Here is a 19,815-nt window from a genome sequence, read left to right as displayed (position 1 = left end):
GCCTAGTGCTTTTGTGAAGATCAGAAAAGCCATTTTAAGCCTGAGCTAGATTTAGGTGTTTGATGCCCAGTGAAAAGTATTGCACTGTGACAAGTGACACTTGTGCCTGAAGATTGCGTTGGGCAGCTAACTGTTGGGCCACATCACTTTTCGGCCTTTTGGCTGTAGTATCTGTTCTCATCAGTTTAATATCTGATATGTCCTCAATAAGACGACAGCATTAAACATATGTTTTTTGTGTCGGGGGCTGAAAAAGGGGCTTGCTCCGTTCACTCCACGCATCGACCCGGTATTGCAGCGCCGCTGGAAATGGCGCACCCTTCTCCTGCCTTGTGGACAACCAAATATCAACGCAAACGGAGCGGCCCATTGCTCAAATTGCCATTGGACTGAGAAACAAATGAGTCCCATTGGATGCTGTCTTCATGGCCTGGCGTTGTGGCAAAATAGGCTCTGTTGACTCCTCATCACCCATGTCCCTTGGCGAACCTCATTGGGCTCCCAGTCTCAAATGGCTGTAAAACATGACAACTGGAGTAAAAGCCAATCAACAGCAAAATGAAGTCTCAAAAAATACAGCGAGATTTGCACTTTTAATTGGTAGAAAAACACAGGACAGAGAGGAAATATTGCCACAGTGATATTGTGGGCAGGGGTAGGGGAATGGGTGTGGCCTGGGATTTGGATCGCGGGGCAAGTCAGGCGTACCGTGAGTGTTTTGACTGGGACGACTAGGGTCTTTGGCTGTTCTTCATCAAAGGGCTGTACTTACTCTGGGTTCTTTTCATAACGCACAAGTCTTTTGCCTTTTACTTAAAGACTTCCGTGGAAAGGAACACCGATGAGTTGAGGCTATTTTTGGCAGGCTTTGCTGTTTGGCTGAGCCTTGTGCTTTTGTGAAGATCAGAAAAGCCATTTTAAGCTTGAGCTAGATTTAGGTGTTTGATGTCCAGTGAAAAGTATTGCACTGTGGCAAGTGACACTTGTGCCTGAAGATTGTGTTGGGCAGCTAACGGTTGGGCCACATCACTTTTCGGCCTTTTGGCTAAGATCAAGTGTAGTATCTGTTCTCATTTGTTTATTTTCTGATATGTCCTCAATAAGACGACAACATATTAAACATATTTTTTGTGTCGGGGGCTGAAAAAGGGGCTTGTGTCGTTCACTCCACGCATCGACCCGGTATTGCAGCACTGCCAGGAACGGTGCACCCTTCTCCTTCCCTGTGGACAACCAAATATCAACGCAAACGGAGCGGCCCGTCACTCAAATTGACATTGGGCCGAGAAACAAATGAGCCCCACTGGATATGATCTTCACAGCCTGGAGTTGTTGCTTTCTTGCGGGACCTCGCTGGGCTCCCAGTCTCAAATCATTGTAAACCATGTTGTTCTTTCCATTTGAGAAATATTAATAACCTGAGATTTGTTTTTTCTACTGCTTAACTGGAATTGATTATACATGTATTTATCGTATCTCACATTGACTACTGTAAAGCACTTTTCACCTCACTTAGTATTCAATTCAATTCAATTTTATTTATAAAGCCCAATATCACAAATCATAATTTGCCTCACAGGGCTTTACAGCATACACAACCCTCTGTTCATTGGACCCTCACAGGAGATAAGGAAAAACTCCCCACAAAAAAACTTTAACAGGGAAAAAATATTGTAGAAACCTCAGGAGGAGCAACTGAGGAGGGATCCTTCTTCTAGGACGGATAGATGTGTAATTGATGTTGTATGTATAATTACAGCAATTGTGGTAGCATATGCTGTAAGTATATATTAATTTATGATATTATAGGTGACAATAATAATCATATGTGTATAATAACAGTAAAAATATGACTAATAATAACAGCAGCAGCAGGAGGCATCAGGTAGGACCGCAGCAGCAGCACTACCATGTCACACGATCCAGGCACAGCTGCGATACGAGGTATCCTGCCAGAGAGTGGAGCACAAAGGCTTCGGAGAAGAAGCCGAGTTATTGACATGCAGTAAGGTCAAGTTAGTAATATGCAGTAATAGGATGTGTCTTTTCTCTTCTTTTCTTATAACAGTTTTATTGTTGTTGTTTTGTTTTGATTTTTGTTTAAGACTTAGTTCACATTCAACAAGAGAAATCAGATAAGAAAGACACTGCATGAAAGAAGTGCAGAAGAAAATAAAACAATACAAAACAAACAGTAACCAAAAGAGAAAACATTCGGAATGTAGACAGGTATTTGGGTAACTTCTTGTATGCATCGGCTCTGTATATTCTTTATGTGATGTTTTTTTTTTTTCAGCATGTGCTGTGCAAATAGTTTTGCACCTCTAACTACGTGACTCAGGTCGTCACTTTATCTTCTTTGTTTTCTGCCTTGTACCTTGCATATTGCTCTTGTTAAACACTTGCTGATCTATGTCTGTGAAAAGTGCTGTACAAAGAAATTTTACTTACTTACTGACTTTATTAGTCTCACATACAACGCCAGTAGGCCTACTCTCCAAAACTGCAGTTTAATAGTGTGATGATAACTACCTTTTAATTTTAAAATGTATCAACAACTATCTAACTGCCTACTATCCCTGAGTAATTATTGTAATGAATTCCATGAGTAAAAATGAGTCACATAGCCTATTGTTGGTATGTAAAAGCATTATGCTGAAATATAATATAAACTGGAAGGGAATAATATCGTATTTACGGACAGTAGTATGTGTTTGTGTCTACCCTATGTGGTACAATATTTTATCCCATTGTTGTTCTTTTTAAAGGTTGCCTTGTACAAACTGGCAAAGGGACAATTGATGAAAACTAGCTTTTTAAGCTAATTCGAGTGCATTTACATGTGTGTTTTTTTTTGTACACAATGTTTATTAATGTGCATTGTCCCTTTCAAGTAAACTAAACTAAACTAAACTAATGTCATGAATTTAGTTCAGAAAGGGCAGGACTCAAATGCACGATTCAGACTGGTTAAAAGCAGCAAAACAAGGTTTATTCCAGGCAGGGGTCGGTACACGAGGAAGCAGACAAACCAGGCAGAGGTATCCACGACGTGAGGCAAAAGGCGAGGTCAAAAAACAGTCAAGGTTCAAACACAATTAAGCTATGACTGTGGCTGTAGAAAAATGCTGGAACGTGAGCTGTGAACATCAACGAACTGGCGACGAGACAAGACACAAGGGGGAATATATGCAGGACTGACGGGGAGTGATTAGACACAGGTGCGGGAGACACAATCAGGGATCAGGTGTACACAGACGGGGAGGGGGTGGGGCAGACAGGAACCTGGAACAGAGACAGTGGTGAGTGATCACAAAATAAAACAGGAAGACAAGACATGAAACATGAGGGAGAAAAATAAAATACTTAACAAACAGTGGAACATGACAAATAATGTATTAAAGGGTTGTTGGAGTTAACTGATAAACAGCGGGAGGTAGGGAGGGATTTATTTCAGAATCTTCCAGAAACAGGTCTAGAGGCAAGGGGGACGGGGAAATAGCATTGGAGCAGGATTTGAAAAGGATTTGAAAATAAAGTAGACTAATTCAAGCAATTCAACAAGGCAGACTAATACATGTCTTGTTGGAATGATAGCTGTGACACATGAAGATGGGATTTTCAGTGATCCTGGTGTGGTAGAACAGTTTTTAGAAGGAGATCTTAGACAAGTGAGATCGGTGAGGATTACAAGAAGTGGAATGTTTATTATTGGGTGGTTGTCGAGACATCAAAGAGATACTGCCAATAAAATTTGTGTATTTGGAAACTGTATCTACGTGAAATGCTTGTCGTTGACCCACCTGGCCATCATTTGAGTCGTTAGGGTCAGGTGGGACCAGGGGTGAATGGGTGTGAAGTCGTCTGGGGAGGGATCCCAAGACTGCATTGTAGGTGGGGGATAAGTAGTGTCGTAAGCCACCCCCTCTGTTTAACGATGGTCGTTCCAGCTTGAGGTCGATGGCTTCTTTTACTCCTCTTTCAACCATCTTTCCTCCCTGGCCAAGATGTGCACATTGCTGTCCTCAAAGGAGTGTCCCTTCTCCTGTAGATGTAAGTGGACAGCCGAGTCTTGACCCAAGGAGCTGGATCTCATGTGTTGTGCCATGAGCTTGTGAAGTGGTTGTTTTGTCTCACCAATGTATAAATCTGTGCATTCCTGGTTACACTGAACTGCATACACTACATTACTCTGCATATGCCTGGGTGTTTTGTCCTTGGCATACATAAGCAGAGTAATGTAGTGTATGCACTTCAGTGCAACCAGGAATGCACAGATTTATACACTGTAGAGACAAAACAACCACTTGCAGTCTTGGGATCCCTCCCCAGACGACTTCACACCCATTCACCCCTGGTCCCACCTGACCCTAACGACTCACATTGTGACCTTAACGACTCTGAAACTGAGGGGCTGTCCACACCAACGCGGGTAATTATAAAACCGTGACTCTTTGCTCAAGGTTTGGCCTTTCATCCACACGTAACTGCAGTTTTGGGCCCCTGTAACCAGAGTTATTTGTAACCGGAGTCCAGGGTGAACTTTTTGGAAAAGTCCGGTGCAGTCATGTGTGTTACGCCCGCAAACCTAATAACAGCCCACAAACGTAATACAAATCTGCAGCTTTGAATGTAATAATTCTGCAAATGCAATAAATTTCCCACAAACGTAATAGCAGCTGCCTACTACAAACGTAACACACAATTTTCCGCAAATGTAATAACTATTACATTTGCAGGAAATTATCACACATGTGGGAAGGTGAAAATCTAAACTGTAATAACTTCCCACAAATGTAATATGAGACTGAATAATGATCTTTGTGGTTGTTGTTGTTTGTTTGTTTACTTATACACCTGCCAATAGTGATGCGTGTGTTGACAAGCAACCCGCAGGTTGGGTCAGAAAGTGACAGAGCAGCGTTCTGAGTAAGTTAGAAATATCTTACAGAAACACACACATACACACACTGGTCATTCCTTGTCAGTTCACAGAATTACTTTGTGGCAGCAAATATGTCCTTTAATTGCATTTATTTTATTTTCTTCTGCCTCTTGTTAATACGGATTTCTCTGCAGCATCTGGCCTACAGTACCTGTTCAGCACCTCAGACAGCGGTGCTGCGGGATGGGTTGGCTCTCATAGGGGGTCAGGTGCAGGTTGTAAGGTTTTAAAAACCATGGTTTACAATAACTTAATCCTCCTCCACTCAAAAATGTGTTTTCTTCTTGTTCCTACAGATGAATGTTTGAGCCTCACTGTGCAGAATGATGTATGTGCAGAGCTTGACACTCGAAGGCTGTTTTGACATTTATCTGCTGAAAATGCTCATATGATTTTAAGGGCTAGGGCTACGAGCCTATGTTGGTGGCTTATGTAGCCTATGTTTGAACCATTTAATTAAAATATGTCTGCATATCAAAAGCCAAAAACTTGGAAGGGCTACAAGCATGATTTGTGACATCACAAATATTTTAGAAGCCAGTCATGGTCCAATGTTCAACTTACACAAGTGTGATGTGGAAACTTGAAGCCTCCAGTGCACATACACTGAGAATGGACTCAACAGTGAAACCTTTGGGATGGGCGGTATCATATATATCTTGAGATTTCAATGAATCCATTGATACCAAATACATCATGCTGGCTTACCGGGAAAGGGGTGAAAAGTTGTTCCAAAGTTGAACTGTTTTACCGCAAAGTGACCATCGTCTGCGCGTCTTCTTTGGTTTTACTGGTAGAGTTTTGATGCATACCCATACATTCATTTATTTGCGGCAACTATCAAATAATTCATATTCAAATAATAATAAGTGGATGAGACCTTACATTACACTTAACTGAAAGGCTGTTTATTTAAAGTAATGTAACATAATGTATCATTTTGTCTGGGAAATTTTCAGTTACCTACATGGCAATTCTCACTTTCCTGTATTCACGTAGGCTACATTAATTTAAGTTCACCAGTCATTAATTATTTGCAAGCCTTTAATTGTCAGTGTTCAGACAGTCTTGGTCCATGTTACTATCAAAAAGTACACGGACCAGTCTTAAATCTTGAAAAATGTTTTCATTACTTCAAAGAATGAATGACATATTCAAGTTTTTGGCTTTTGATATGCAGACATATTTTAATTAAATGGTTCAAACATAGGCTACATAAGCCACCAACATAGGCTCGTAGCCCTAGCCCTTAAAATCATATGAGCATTTTCAGCAGATAAATGTGAAAACAGCCTTCGAGTGTCAAGCTCTGCATATACATCATTCTGCACAGTGAGGCTCAAACATTCATCTGTAGGAACAAGGAGAAAACACATTTTTGAGTGGAGGAGGATTAAGTTATTGTAAACCATGGTTTTTAAAACCTTGCAACCTGCACCTGACCCCCTATGAGAGCCAACCCATCCCGCAGCGCCGCTGTCCGAGGTGCTGAACAGGTACTGTAGGCCAGATGCTGCAGAGAAATCCGTATTAACAAGAGGCAGAAGAAAATAAAATAAATGCAATTAAAGGACATATTTGCTGCCACAAAGTAATTCTGTGAACTGACAAGGAATGACCAGTGTGTGTGTGTGTGTGTATGTGTGTATGTGTGTGTTTCTGTAAGTTATTTCTAACTTACTCAGAACGCTGCTCTGTCACTTTCTGACCCAACCTGCGGGTTGCTTGTCAACACACGCATTACTATTGGTAGGTGTATAAGTAAACAAACAAACAACAACAACCACAAAGATCATTATTCAGTCTCATGTTACATTTGTGGGAAGTTATTACAGTTTAGATTTTCACCTTCCCACATATGTAATAATTTCCTGCAAATGTAATAGTTATTACATTTGCGGAAAATTGTGTGTTACGTTTGTAGTAGGCAGCTGCTATTACGTTTGTGGGAAATTTATTACATTTGCAGGATTATTACATTCAAAGCTGCAGATTTGTATTACGTTTGTGGTTTATTACATTTGTGGGTGTAACACATGTGTGGACAGGATAACTGCAGTTATTTTGTCTCATCTCCATTGTATGACATCACAGTGTGCGACGTAAACAGAAAACAGCTGTTATTACCCGATCCAGTGTGTGCGAGAGACGATTTGAGGATGGGGGGGAGTTCAGCGGTTGTTGTTTTTACGGTAATGACGTTTTACTGCCTTCTGATTGGCTACAATGGCCTTACAGTTAGGAGTTATATCGCCACCTACTGCTTTGGCATGTGTATTACATTGCTTGATAGTGGAATTTGCGGTGTCATGTGGACGGAGGTATTTTTATTACACCACTCGTATGGACACAGATTTTTTAAAAACTGGAGGCCAAAAAAGTTTGGTTTTAAAAATACCCGTGCTCATGTGGACTAGACCTAAGAGCTCACGTGACCCCTACGACTCTGCCAGGGTTCCCACCCACACAGGGTTTATAGCCTGCAACTTCGTACCAGTCATTTAGAACTGAAGAAGCTTCTTGGATGAGAGGCAAAACGTCTTCAGGAAACGCAAGCAAGTCCAGTTGCCTACGCTATTAGCACTTACGATTACCATGATTTGGATGACTGAGAATCTTCACCGACATAGTAGTGGAGTGCATATCAAAAAAAAAAAAAAAAAAGGAAAAGGTACTGAAAATTTAACTTTTGAGGAGTGGAATGGATGTGTTTCCAGTGATTTGTTTCACATTGAAAAAAAAAATCACATTAAATGTTATAGACGGAATCACACACAGAGTAAAAGCTGAGGGATTTAAAAAGAGCAAAGGCATAACAGACAGCCTCAGGAGGTGATTTGACAAAGTTACTCAGAAAAAGTTTGAGACCAAGTCCATCATGCTTCACTTTGATTTGAAGTACTTGCTGGATGAGTGTTTTTGGATCACGTGTCATATCCAGCAAGACAATATATCCTCAAGCCACTTAAGTGTACCGACTGTCGGAAGTTTGGTAATAGACTATTTGTGTGTAGAACTGATACAGAGTTATGTGGTAAATGTGGAGTTCTGTGTGTGATCTGTGCAATGGCAAACATGCACAGCATGGGAGGCTATTTGTCCATAGAGAGTGAGGGAGCCAGTTTTCTTCGGAACAAACTAGACTCTGACAAAATGAGTGGAAAATAGTTGTAGTTTTGTCTCCCCCTCTCCCCCGCGCCCGGCTGGGCAGCGAACCGCAACGCTTCCCCTCGGCAAAACACCAACGTATGCCTCCAGGCATGGAAAATTCTTGGTTTGCCTAAAGTATATAGGCACCGGAGAGCTTTCTACCCGCGATTATGTCTGTGATAAACTGCTATTTGACTCGTGTTGGATAAACACGTCTGATGTCTATTCATTCATAGCATTACCAAACAAACGCGAATTCGAGCTCATCTTCCTTCAAGAGGCTCATATGAGACGTTTCCTGGATGTTCACTCTACTAAACAAGGTGAGCCATAGTGGCGAGAATGGATTGTTGAGTCAGCCATCCAGCTCGATATCGTCAATCTTTCAAGATTCAAGACCTTTATTTGTCCCCGAGGGGCAATTGATTCTGCCGCAGTAGCAATAAAAACAACAGCAACAAACAACAGTGACAACAACAAGGTTGATACACACAAGGCAACAGTCACATAAAATCAGTCGTAACTAAATAAATAAAAACGCATACTTGAATAAAATATGAACTAATGATGATGCTACCTGTACTGTGCAGAGTTAAGCAGTGAGATGGCAGAGGGTATGAAGGAGAATTTGTATCTGTTAGTTTTGGCTAATGGTTGTCTGAGACGGGAACCGGGGGCAGGAACTTAAATTCTGGACTGGAAGGGTGCCAGATAACGATGTTGAACTTTACCTATCACGTTTCTGTGACATCCTCCAAGTGAACAAACCACTAGATAAACACGCCATCTGGTATGGAGTGAGAAAATATAAAGTCAAATTGCACAAAGACACTGGTGGCCAAGTTAAACAGATTCCTAACTGCATCTCCATGGGCCCTTACAATGGGTGGATTATATACCCGGGGCAGACCGCCTGTTGCTTCATATGTGGTCCCCCTGACCATCAAGTAAAACAGACGGAAAAGTGTTGGAAATGTGGCGGCCTCGGCCACAAAGCTACAACCTGCAACTCGGAGGTTGTGCAATTTGTGTGGTCAAAATGGCCACATCTTCTTCAAGTGCCCACACTCATACGCCAACCAGGCCAGAGCCCACCATCAGCCCGGCTCCAGTGATCAGCTGCAGTCTGGCTCCACTAACCAACAGCAGCGTGGCTCCACTGCCCAGCAGCCTGGCTCCAGCTCCACGAACCAACAGCAGCGTGGCTCCTCGGCCCAGCAGCAGCCCGGCTCCATTTCCCAGCAGCAGCCTGGCCCTGCCCAGCTACAACGTGGCTCCGGAGATCAGCAGCAGCCTGAGCCCGGCGACCAGCAGCTGAGACAGACCGGCCCGAGTGACCAGCAGCATCAGCAGCAGCCCCTAAACCTACCTCCAGCTAAGCGTCAGCAGCAGAGAAAGCAGCTTAGCCCTGGTGGACATCCCTTGGCTGAACAACAGCACAGACGGCAGCAGATCCTGGTCCCCGAGCCCGCGAACCATCGGCAACATCGCAGCCTGCAACCTGCACAGTAGCAGAAGCCCCATGCCAAGCCTGAGGTCCAGCAGAGACCCCACAGCCAGCCTCCAGCACGGGAGCAGCAGCAGCAGCGGCGCGGCTCTACAGTAATCCTGGAGGCCAGCTGCAGCAGGCTTTTACCCAACCTGCCCAGCATCAACAACCCAGACCAAAGCTTGTTAATCAGCAGCAACAGTCGGCTCCTCAGTCAGCCGCCACTCTGCCCGATCATCTAAGAGTAAACGACATGACAATAAACCCACACCATAAATATAACATCCAATGTGCGCCCTTAGCGTTGCTACATTAAATATCTGTGGGATTAAATCTGTTGTTTCCAGACAGCTAAAAATTGATTACCTGTTAAAAACAAATTTCGATATCATATGCACTCAAGAAATGAGAATAACCTCTGATGATAACGTTAAGAATGTGTCTGATTTATGGTCAAAGGGTACAAGTGTAATTTCGATAGGTGAAAGCAGCGCCGACGGGGTCGGGATTTTTTTAAAGTTACAATGTGTAATTTACGTGGTTGTTTATTAGCAAATATCAACTATTGCTTTCATAAATATATATTTACTAAAGTGTAACGCAATTCACATACAAATGGAAGCTTTCTCATAGGCTTAGAATGATTTCTCTATATATACACAGGCAGGGCGTGCTATGATGGAGGCTGCCCTCTTGCGTCGCCATATTTGAATACAGTGGCCGAAAGGGATATACGCGCTTCGCCTTTCGCGTTTACCTAGAACTTGCTGTCACTGGAGACGGTTAAGGTGAAGATAAATCCGGGGCGCTTCTGCGTGAACCTGCTTTGTACTTTTAGGATTCTGTCGCACTTTAAATGGAGGAACACACATATGTTTTGCCCCGTAAGAGGGAAACCACGCCACCAAATAAAAGAAAAAGATCAGATAAGCGAGGACAGGACAAAACGTGAGTGAATTTCGGCGTTGCTTATTCCAGGTGGAAAGAACTCCTGAAGGAGAACGATTTCACAAGGGATGCGGAGGTTGCCTGCTTTGTGCTAGACAGGTAATTCAATCTGATATTTTAAAATCATTTTGGCTTCAGGTTTGCAACTACTTTTCCCTCTCGTTTAAGTTCGAGTGATGGCTACGTTTACGTGCTAACGTTATCCTAGCCTTGGCTAATGTTACTCCAGAGCTACAGCTAAATGGTTAGCCTAGCCTACAGCCTAATCTGTTGATTCCTCTCGCGCTGCTGCGAAGGCGTCCACCCTCTCCTCCTCCTCTTCCCTCTGGGTAGCTGAGACACATCTCTTCGCCTGGCCGTTCCTGCACCGCCTCTAACGTTACCCCCTCGCCCCCTTCCTGTCCCTGGTCTTCCTCCTCTCCCTCTCCCTCTTCCTCATCTCCCTGTGTCCTGTGAAAGAACACTCTGGAAACGCATATATTATAATCGTACCAACCTATATTTGCCGCGCTGTGCCATGACTATCACATAAAACGTGTTATTTTAGCATTACTGTGCTAATGTTTGCTCGTGTTACCAAAACAATTAGAAATACAGGAATACAGGATTACTCAATTACACAGTAAAAGTACTTCATACTAGTTTATACAAGTAGTCTAGGAAGTACTTAGTTCAGTGGTATATGAATCATGGACTACTTATGGAAAATAAGTTTTTTATTCCACATCAAAGTTGGGTGAAATATCCTTAATCTTGTCCTCTGTAATGGATCTTGACACATGATTACTCGAAAAGTACACAGTAAAAGTACTTCATATTATTCATGCAAGTAGTCTAGGAAGTACTAAGTTCAGTAGTGTATGAATCTTGGACTACTTATGGAAAATAAGTTTTTTATTCCACGTCAAACTTGGCGAAATATCCTTAGGATTCTGACACAGGATTACTCAAAAAGTACACAGTAAAAGTACTTCATACTAGTTATACAAGTAGTCTAGGAAGTACTTAGTTCAGCGGTATATGAATCATGGACTACTTATGTAAAATAAGTTTTTTATTCCACATCAAAGTTGGGGGAAATATCCTTAATCTTGTGATCTTGTCAGGATTCTAACACAGGATTACTCAAAAAGTACACAGTAAAAGTACTTCATACTAGTTATACAAGTAGTCTAGGGAGTACTAAGTTCAGTAGTGTATGAATCTTGGACTACTTATGGAAAATAAGTTTTTTATTCAACATCAGATTTGGGGGAAATATCCTTAATCTTGTGATCTGGTCAGGATTTTGACACAGGATTACTGGAAAAGTACACAGTAAAAGTACTTCATATTATGCAAGCAAGTAGTCTAAGAAGTGTTAAGTTCAGCAGTATATGAATCATAGACTACTTATGGAAAATAAGTTTTTTATTCCACATCAAAGTTGGGTGAAATATCCTTAATCTTGCGATCTGTTAAGGATTTTGACAAAGGATTACTCAACTACACAGTAAAAGTACTTCATATTATGCATGCACGCAGTTTAGGAAGTACTAAGTTCAGCGGTATATGAATCATAGACTACTTATGGAAAATAAGTTTTTTATTTGACATCAAATTTGGGGGAAATATCCTTAATCTTGTGATCTGGTCAGGATTTTGACACAGGATTACTGGAAAAGTACACAGTAAAAGTACTTCATATTATGCAAGCAAGTAGTCTAAGAAGTGTTAAGTTCAGCAGTATATGAATCATAGACTATTTATGGAAAATAAGTTTTTTATTCCACATCAAAGTTGGGTGAAATATCCTTAATCTTGCGATCTGTTAAGGATTTTGACAAAGGATTACTCAACTACAGTAAAAGTACTTCATATTATGCATGCACGTAGTTTAGGAAGTACTAAGTTCAGCGGTATATGAATCTTGGACTACTTATGGAAAATAAGGCTTTTATTCCACATCAAAGTTGGGTGAAATATCCTTAATCTTATCCTCTGTTAAGGATTTTGACAAAGGATTACTCGAAAACACAGTAAAAATACTTCATATTATGCATGCACATAGTCTACGAAGTACTTAGTTCAGCGGTATATGAATCTTGGACTACTTATGGAAAATAAGTTTTTTATTCCACATCAAAGTTGGGTGAAATATCCTTGATCTTATCCTCTGTTAAGGATTTTGACACAGGATTACTCGAAAACACAGTAAAAATACTTCATATTATGTATGCACATAGTCTAGGAAGTACTTAGTTCAGCGGTTCACTTTATTTTTAGATATACACTATATTGTATTGTGATGTATGTTGATTTGTACCTGTGAATCTCTTCAATAAAAAAAAGCAAGAGCCAAAATGAAGAAAAGAAATAGCGTGAGGAAGTAGGTAAGACAAGATATGTAAGACAGCAAAGTAAGGAGGACAAGTCAGCCAGGAAGCATAAGGAATATTGCTCGTGTGAGGACCAGATTAAGTTTTTGGCCTTTGTGACAATGGTTTTTAATTGTACCACTGGAACTCAAAGAAAAACTGAGGAAATAGAGATAATCATAGATACAGTAAGGAGATTTCTGGATGTTGTTGGTGTTTCTGGAGGTGTACAACAGCTTTTGAGAGAAGCTTTTAGTCTCTTTCAAACAACCAGGAAATAAGACATTAAAACAAAACGATGACGCTACGCACTCCGGTACACTAGGTGGCAGCATGCACCTTTCTTGCTAGTTTCTTAGCCTATCCGCCATCACACGAAGAAGAGGAAGCTGAGAGGATAGTACTTCCAGCGTAGTGTGTGTGAAATTCAATACAACGGTCAGGGTTGTTAACAAACTAACAATGTTTTCAGTGAATATCCTGCGGAGATTACGACCCTGTGTACTTTCTCAGTCCTACTGTAACATTGCGGCCGCGCGACAGTTTTACGTGTCCTGCGTCAAAGGAGTGAGTGGGAACCAGCACCATGCTGTCAGAAGGTCGTTCCTCAACCTGAGCTACAAGGTAACGTTACTGAACTCCAAGCCGACTTTTTGTTTTCTAGAGAGATACATAGCGTAGTCAGCAAGCTAATACTTAGTGGACATGTTTATGTGACTAATGCAAACAAAACTAGAGACTAGCTCAGTTTGCATTAGCAGCTAAGATCACTGTGTACTCAGCCTAAATGACTGTCTACCATCTGTGCTGAAAATGACTGCATTGTTTTGGCAGCAGTAGTTACATACATTACCAACTTAAAATCACAATAAAGGACATTATGTTAATGTATTATTTCAGGAAATGATAGAGAGACTTGTTCAGATGCAATTTATGGAACATCCTGTTGTAATTCAAAAACATTACTAAAGGCAAGACAAAACGTTTTTTTAAGGATCTGATTTTCTGTGTTTTCTATTCTTTTTGTTGGAACTGTTGCATCAGTAGAGTTACACACTCTCTCTCTCTCTCTCTCTCTTTCTCTCTCTCTCTCTCTCACACACACACACACACACACCAGCCAGTTTATTAGGTACACCTTGATAGTGCTGGGTTGCACCGTTTTGCCCTCAGAACTCCATGGCATAGATTCAACAAGGTGCTGGAAACATTCATCAGAGATTTTGGTCCATATTGACATGATGGCATCACACAGTTGCTGCAGATTTGTCAGCTGCACATCCATGATGAGAATCTCCCATTACACTACGTCCCAAAAGTGCTCTATTGGACTGAGATCTGGTGACTGTGGAGGCCATTGGAGTACGGTGAACTCATTGTCATGTTCAAGAAACCAGTTTGAGACGATTTGAGTTTTGTGACATGACGTGTTATCCTGCTGGATGTAGCCATCAGAAGATGGGTACACTGTGGTCATAAAGGGATGGACACAGCCAGCAACAACACTCAGGTAGGCTGTGGTGTTTAAACTATGCTCAGCTGGTACTAAGGGGCCCAAAGTGTGCCAAAAAAAAATATCCCTCACCTTTACAGCACCACCAGCAGCCTGAACCGGCAAGATGGATCCATGCTTTCATGTTATTTACTAAGGATAGACCGATACATCGGCCGGCTGATATATCGGGCCGATATTTGAGTTTTTTACTTGCATCGGCCGATATGCGCGTGGGTTCGCAGATTTATTTTTCCCTGGCGCTTTTTTTCATTTGAAAGTATGTGGTTAAGTTGAACAAAGCTGTTGAATCCTACTGTGTGCAGTAGTTGTTGTTTTATTTATGCTTCAGTTTAAATATTTGTTTATTTTATAAAGACATTACTGGAAGATTTAAGAGCACTGAACTCTTTTTTTTGAATGTATAATAATAATAATAATAATAATAATAATAATATTCTACCTGTTCTACCTCAACTTTCCATCTTGTTTTAGTATTTTTTACTGTTCAATAAATGTTTCTTATTTTAAACTTGAGACCTGTAATATTTGTTATCATTGTGTCATTTTTTTGATGTAAATTGAGGGAGCAAAAGCAGTATCGGCCCCAAATATCGGCTCAAGAAAATCGTCCATAAACAGTCCGTAATCGGTCATCGGCTAAGGGTGATGGAAAAAAATCGGTATTGGCATCGGCCCTAAAAAATCCATATCGGTCTATCCCTATTATTTACGCCAAATTCTGACCCTGCTATCTGAATGTCGCAGCAGAAACCAAGACTCCTCAGACCAGGCAATGATTTTTGAATCTTCTATTGTCCAATTTTGGTGAGCCTATGAATTGTAGCCTCAGGTTTGACATGTTGTTGGTTCAGAGATGGTGTTCTGCATACCTTGGTTGTAACGAGTAGTTATTTGACTTACTGTTGCCTTTCTATCATCTTGAACCAGTCTGGTCATTCTCCTCTGACCTCTGGCAACAACATTTTGAAAATCCCAGTAGATCAGCCACATTGAAAGTCACCTAAATCACCTTTCTCTCCCATTCTGATGCTCGGGTTGAACTTCACCAGGTTATCTTGACCGTGTCTCCATGCCTAAATGCACTGAGTTGCTGCCACATGATTGGCTGGCTATTTGCATTAACAAGCAGTTTAACAGGTGTACCCAATAAAGTGGCTGGTGAGTGTGTATATATATATATATACACACACACACACACACACACATATATATATATATGTATGTATATATATATTTACACACACAAAACCTTTACAGAAATGTGCCTTTTTCTGTCTAAGTGTCCTGCATCTGTGACCAGATAGAAATAAACTGACATGTGTTAAGGACTTATTCAGGGTTTTTATTCTAACACAGTAACTAAACCCTTACAAAAGCCAGTTTTATTGTTTAATTTTCTTTTGTTTTTTTGAATAGGTGCAGTCCCACTGTCTGTCCACCCGCTGTCTCTCCACAGTGACCCACTCTGAGGATGGGAACCTCATTTACACTGGTAGCCTGGGCATGGCTGTCCGAGGTAAGTCACTTTCACCTTGTTATATCTGAAAGTATGTCTTTCCTCTTCTTTATCTGATACAAGTTTTAATTAAGTTAGAATTCAGTAGTCAGAGGATGGCTGTGATTGTTATTCTTTCCACTATAGTGCCAGGTCTGCAGTATATGAAAGGTATAATGTGTGAAAGCCCCAAACATTAACTGTTGCTTGTCTTTTTGTCTGTCTTGAGAACATAGTGCCCTTTTACTAATGTTGTACTTTTTTAATGTGGATAAGTTTCCTGGTCTTCTGGATCAACTTTATTTTTATGTCTTTATAAAAACAAATAACCATAAATGGGTCACAGTCCGGTCCCACACTCAGCTCCTAACAACAGTTACATCATCAGTCTCATGTTTTACTCTTTAGAGTCACATTTAATGACTGTGGAAATTGGATGTATTTGCATCACAGATGATGAACAAAGAGTGCATCCTGATCATAGGTCAGTTGTAAAATCACCACAGATGCACCATGGAGCATCTCTCCTGTCGCTGACAGCGCTGTCAGTCAAACAGTCAATCACACTAGATGCCAGTAGTGAAAGGATCAGCGTCTGGTTCTAAAGTAATTTAGCTAGTATCATTCAGCATCATAGAGTGAACAGAAACGAGTCACACTGCTCTTCCTAAAACAAAGTAGGGCTGTAGGAAGCCAAAGAAAATCCTGGTGAATTGAAGTTCTATCTACTCTTCAACCAATCAATTGGTTGATGAGGAAAAAAAAATTTTTAATTGTTTTAATTCTTTGCGATGGGAGCTGAGCATTTATTCTGTGCTGATCACTGCACATTTGGCTGTTTTTCTCTGCTTGAGAGTTGAAAAATGTTTAACTTTGTGTAAAATTCTGCACTTGTGACTGTGACTTTTTACCCAGCCATCCAGTCACAGTGGAGAAGGGGTGGGGCAAAGACCAACTGTCACATCTTACGTGTACAGGCATTCAGCAACAACAACAGCAAGCAACAGCAGTAGAGGAGAAATTAATACTGCTGACCACACAGAGTGGAGGGTATGTTCTCTCCTCCTGTTAGAGCTCTGATCAGGCCCAACAAAATCAGGCCCAACACTACATGAACCCACACAGTGTCAGTCCAAGCCTGACCTGAGCCTGGTCCACTACAGCAGTTTTGGGTCCGAACCCAATTAAAAACCAGAATTTCTACTGTAAAAAAAAGAAGTTATATCTTATCTATTATAATATATTTTTTTTAGTATTAAAACATTCATTACAAGCTAAGGGCTGATGTGTTCCCTTGCACCATTTCTCCTTTTTCAGTAGTCTGTTGTCTTGTGCACTACGTATTGGCAGAGCCCTCGGTGTGTGTGGTGTGCATGATGATCCATGGTGATGCGGCACACTGATGAGGATCACCGCTCTTCACTGCATGTTACACACATTCCCACTGTTGGGGAGGCAGAAGCAGACACTGCCAACCAAGTTGCCTTGTAGCCCTTCTCTCTCTCTCTCTCTGTCTCTTGTTTTCGTCCCCCTCTCGTGCACGCTCTGTCTCTCTTCCCCGTTTCTTCACTATTGCTCCATTGTTCACCCAGCTAAACTACTGTGTCCAGGAAACTTGAAATGCTTGCTTCAGCTCATTGACTTTGTCTTTACCCGCCGCAATTGCAACTCTCAACAGAAATGAGAAAGAAACAAGATGGCTCACTCCATGGCTATTTCCATCATCAGCTCCAGAAAAAACAATGTGTTTAATTTTTTTTTTTTTTTTTGCTAGATTTACAAGCCCAAAGTGGCATTAAACTTGCCCCTGACAATCGGATATTCATATTCATATATTATTTTTGAGCCCTGCAATGAGAATTTGGTCAGACAAGAGTATATATTAAAGGTAGGGTCTGGAGGATTTTCCAGTTGCTGTTTGTAAACACACATTCAGATTTGGCCCCTCCTATCAGGCTCAACTCTCCCGGGTGTACGGAGTCCAGAGGTAGGGAGGAGGCTTCACAGAAGAGGTTCAGGCAAGGCTCGCGCTGGTGCACACTCGGACACGCTCGGGCACAGCACCTGCGCTCTCTCATTGGCTGGGGAAATCTCCGCCCAGAAGCGGTCCGAGCTCACAAAAACATCGAAATACAGTTAAAGGGCAGGAGCTCTGCAAACAGAATCACCATCACACATGAGTAGAAACCCATAGGTGATGATTAAGCAGGATTTCATTTGTATCCGTCTATATTTTGTTTTGTTTGAAAATCCTCCAGATCCTACCTTTAACAAACCAACCAGAAGGTGTCAGTGCTTAAAAAACAAAAAATAAAACAAGAATTAGGAGCCTTTTCTGTGATGTCAGTGTTCCATTAATTTAATGCATCCAGTACTGGACAAAATGCCTTGATGATAGCAGTGTATCTATAACCTGTGTTCTCTGAATCTTCTCTTTTGTCAGGAGTGAAGATGTTTTCTTACAGCACCAGTGCGGCCAGCCTCTTTCTCATGCCGCAAATCCTCCTGAAGACCGGATTAGGAGTCCAGAGCTTGGCTGTGCAGGCTGCTTTCTGTGGAATCATTGGATTCTTCACCTTCCTGACCCCTGTCCTCTTCCACCTCATCAGTAAGGGCTACGTATTCCGCCTGTACCACAACCCAGACAGAGATACCTATACTGCCATCACCTGTAGCGTCCTTCTCACTGAAAAAAAGACTGTGTTCCACCAGAGGCAGGTCAGGATCCCAGCCGTCAGCAAGATGTTCACCACCTTCTATGCTGATAAAGCGGGGCTGCTGGTAAACCCAGACCTGTTCCTCACTCCACATGACTACAACCACCTGATGGGCTACGATAAGCCCTTCAGCTTCGACACAGAGGACATGGACAGACCAGAGAAGAGCTGAACTGCAAACAAGTTAAATGTGATGTTAGTATATGAATTATGTCTACAACTTCAAACTGCACAGTTTGTAACACTCACATTTCTACCAGGGTGAAACATCCACCAAGGACTTAGCAACCAACATAATTTCCCAATCAAATTTTCGTTGGGTTTTTTTTCAGTATTTTAATGGCTGTTTCATGTTAATAAATTAAAACATCATCACCACGACCCATTGTCTGAAACAGTTTCCTTTTGTTGGTCTCTGCCACTGTGTAATGACAGTACACATTCACTTTTAGGGCCCTATCTTACGTCCAACGCACAGTGGTGTGCGGAACGGTGCACAGTGCAGCGCAGCTTTCATTGCTAGTTTCAGACCAATGTAGTTCCGTATCCAGCACCCATGTTGTTTAATTAGCAAATGTATTTACACCAATGGGTGTATAGGTTTTAAAATGAGGTGTGGTCAGGTGCATTGACTAAATGCTGCAATTCTGAGGCGGCGGACTGACTGCACCATTGACCCTACAAAATATGCTCAGAAATCAGAATGTCCCAGAGTTTTCCTGTTATTTAAAGGGCGCATCATTATTATTATTCAGATACTGAGATGTGCCTACAAAGATGGCTTTAAAATGCTTGTACAGTCTGCTTATTAGGCACACAGGAACATGTGGATGGGTTCCCGGTGGGTGAAATAATACATCATAAAGACAAATAATGACTTTATGTAAAAGGGTTAACATAGTAGAGATCGGAGCAAAGCTGCATAGCTGCTGTCTGACTCCACATTGAGAGAGGCTGTGTGCATTTACGCAGGAGGAGCAGCGTAACTTTATTGATTGTTTAAAAAGCTAAAAGTTAAGTTCTGTTTCCTCTGGCGAGTTTCTAAATGTCCCACGGTATTAGCTGCATTAACAATACTGCTCTCACTCAGCAGAAGACCACTCACTGCTCCAGTTTGCCAAATCTACCATGTAAATAGCATTTGTACCTTGCTTGTAAAGGATATAGGAGATTACTCTGTGACTGGTTGAATATGTTA

The 19,815-nt window shown here is 41.5% G+C and overlaps 1 protein-coding gene, 2 non-coding genes and 1 pseudogene across 3 annotated transcripts; all 4 read left to right on the top strand.

Moving 5' to 3' along the window:
• Nucleotides 1–142: 142 nt before the first annotated feature.
• On the top strand, nt 143–323 carry LOC144465181 (U2 spliceosomal RNA; annotated as a pseudogene).
• A 445-nt stretch (nt 324–768) lies between these two features.
• LOC144466021 (U5 spliceosomal RNA) lies at nt 769–882 on the top strand. Its single transcript, XR_013493070.1, has one exon. It is a non-coding gene; the product is annotated as a U5 spliceosomal RNA (small nuclear RNA).
• Nucleotides 883–1,025: 143 nt separating this feature from the next.
• LOC144466183 (U2 spliceosomal RNA) lies at nt 1,026–1,216 on the top strand. Its single transcript, XR_013493083.1, has one exon. It is a non-coding gene; the product is annotated as a U2 spliceosomal RNA (small nuclear RNA).
• A 12,032-nt stretch (nt 1,217–13,248) lies between these two features.
• tmem70 (transmembrane protein 70) lies at nt 13,249–18,998 on the top strand. Its single transcript, XM_033649607.2, has 3 exons — nt 13,249–13,513; nt 15,822–15,921; nt 18,344–18,998. Exons 1-3 carry the CDS (start codon nt 13,352–13,354, stop codon nt 18,787–18,789), a joined length of 708 nt encoding a protein of 235 aa, XP_033505498.1. The 5' UTR covers nt 13,249–13,351; the 3' UTR covers nt 18,790–18,998.
• Nucleotides 18,999–19,815: the final 817 nt, after the last annotated feature.

Source organism: Epinephelus lanceolatus, chromosome 12, assembly GCF_041903045.1.
Source record: "Epinephelus lanceolatus isolate andai-2023 chromosome 12, ASM4190304v1, whole genome shotgun sequence".
NCBI lineage: Eukaryota > Metazoa > Chordata > Actinopteri > Perciformes > Serranidae > Epinephelus > Epinephelus lanceolatus.
Note: the sequence above shows the minus strand (reverse complement) of the source record. Positions and strands in the feature narration are given on the sequence as shown.

Coding starts and splice junctions, on each gene's coding strand:
- tmem70 (XM_033649607.2), top strand. CDS start 13,352: ATGTTTTCAGTGAATATCCTGCGGAGATTACGACCCTGTGTACTTTCT. Junction 13,514..15,821: donor TCCTCAACCTGAGCTACAAG/GTAACGTTACTG, acceptor TTTTTTGAATAG/GTGCAGTCCCACTGTCTGTC. Junction 15,922..18,343: donor CCTGGGCATGGCTGTCCGAG/GTAAGTCACTTT, acceptor CTCTTTTGTCAG/GAGTGAAGATGTTTTCTTAC.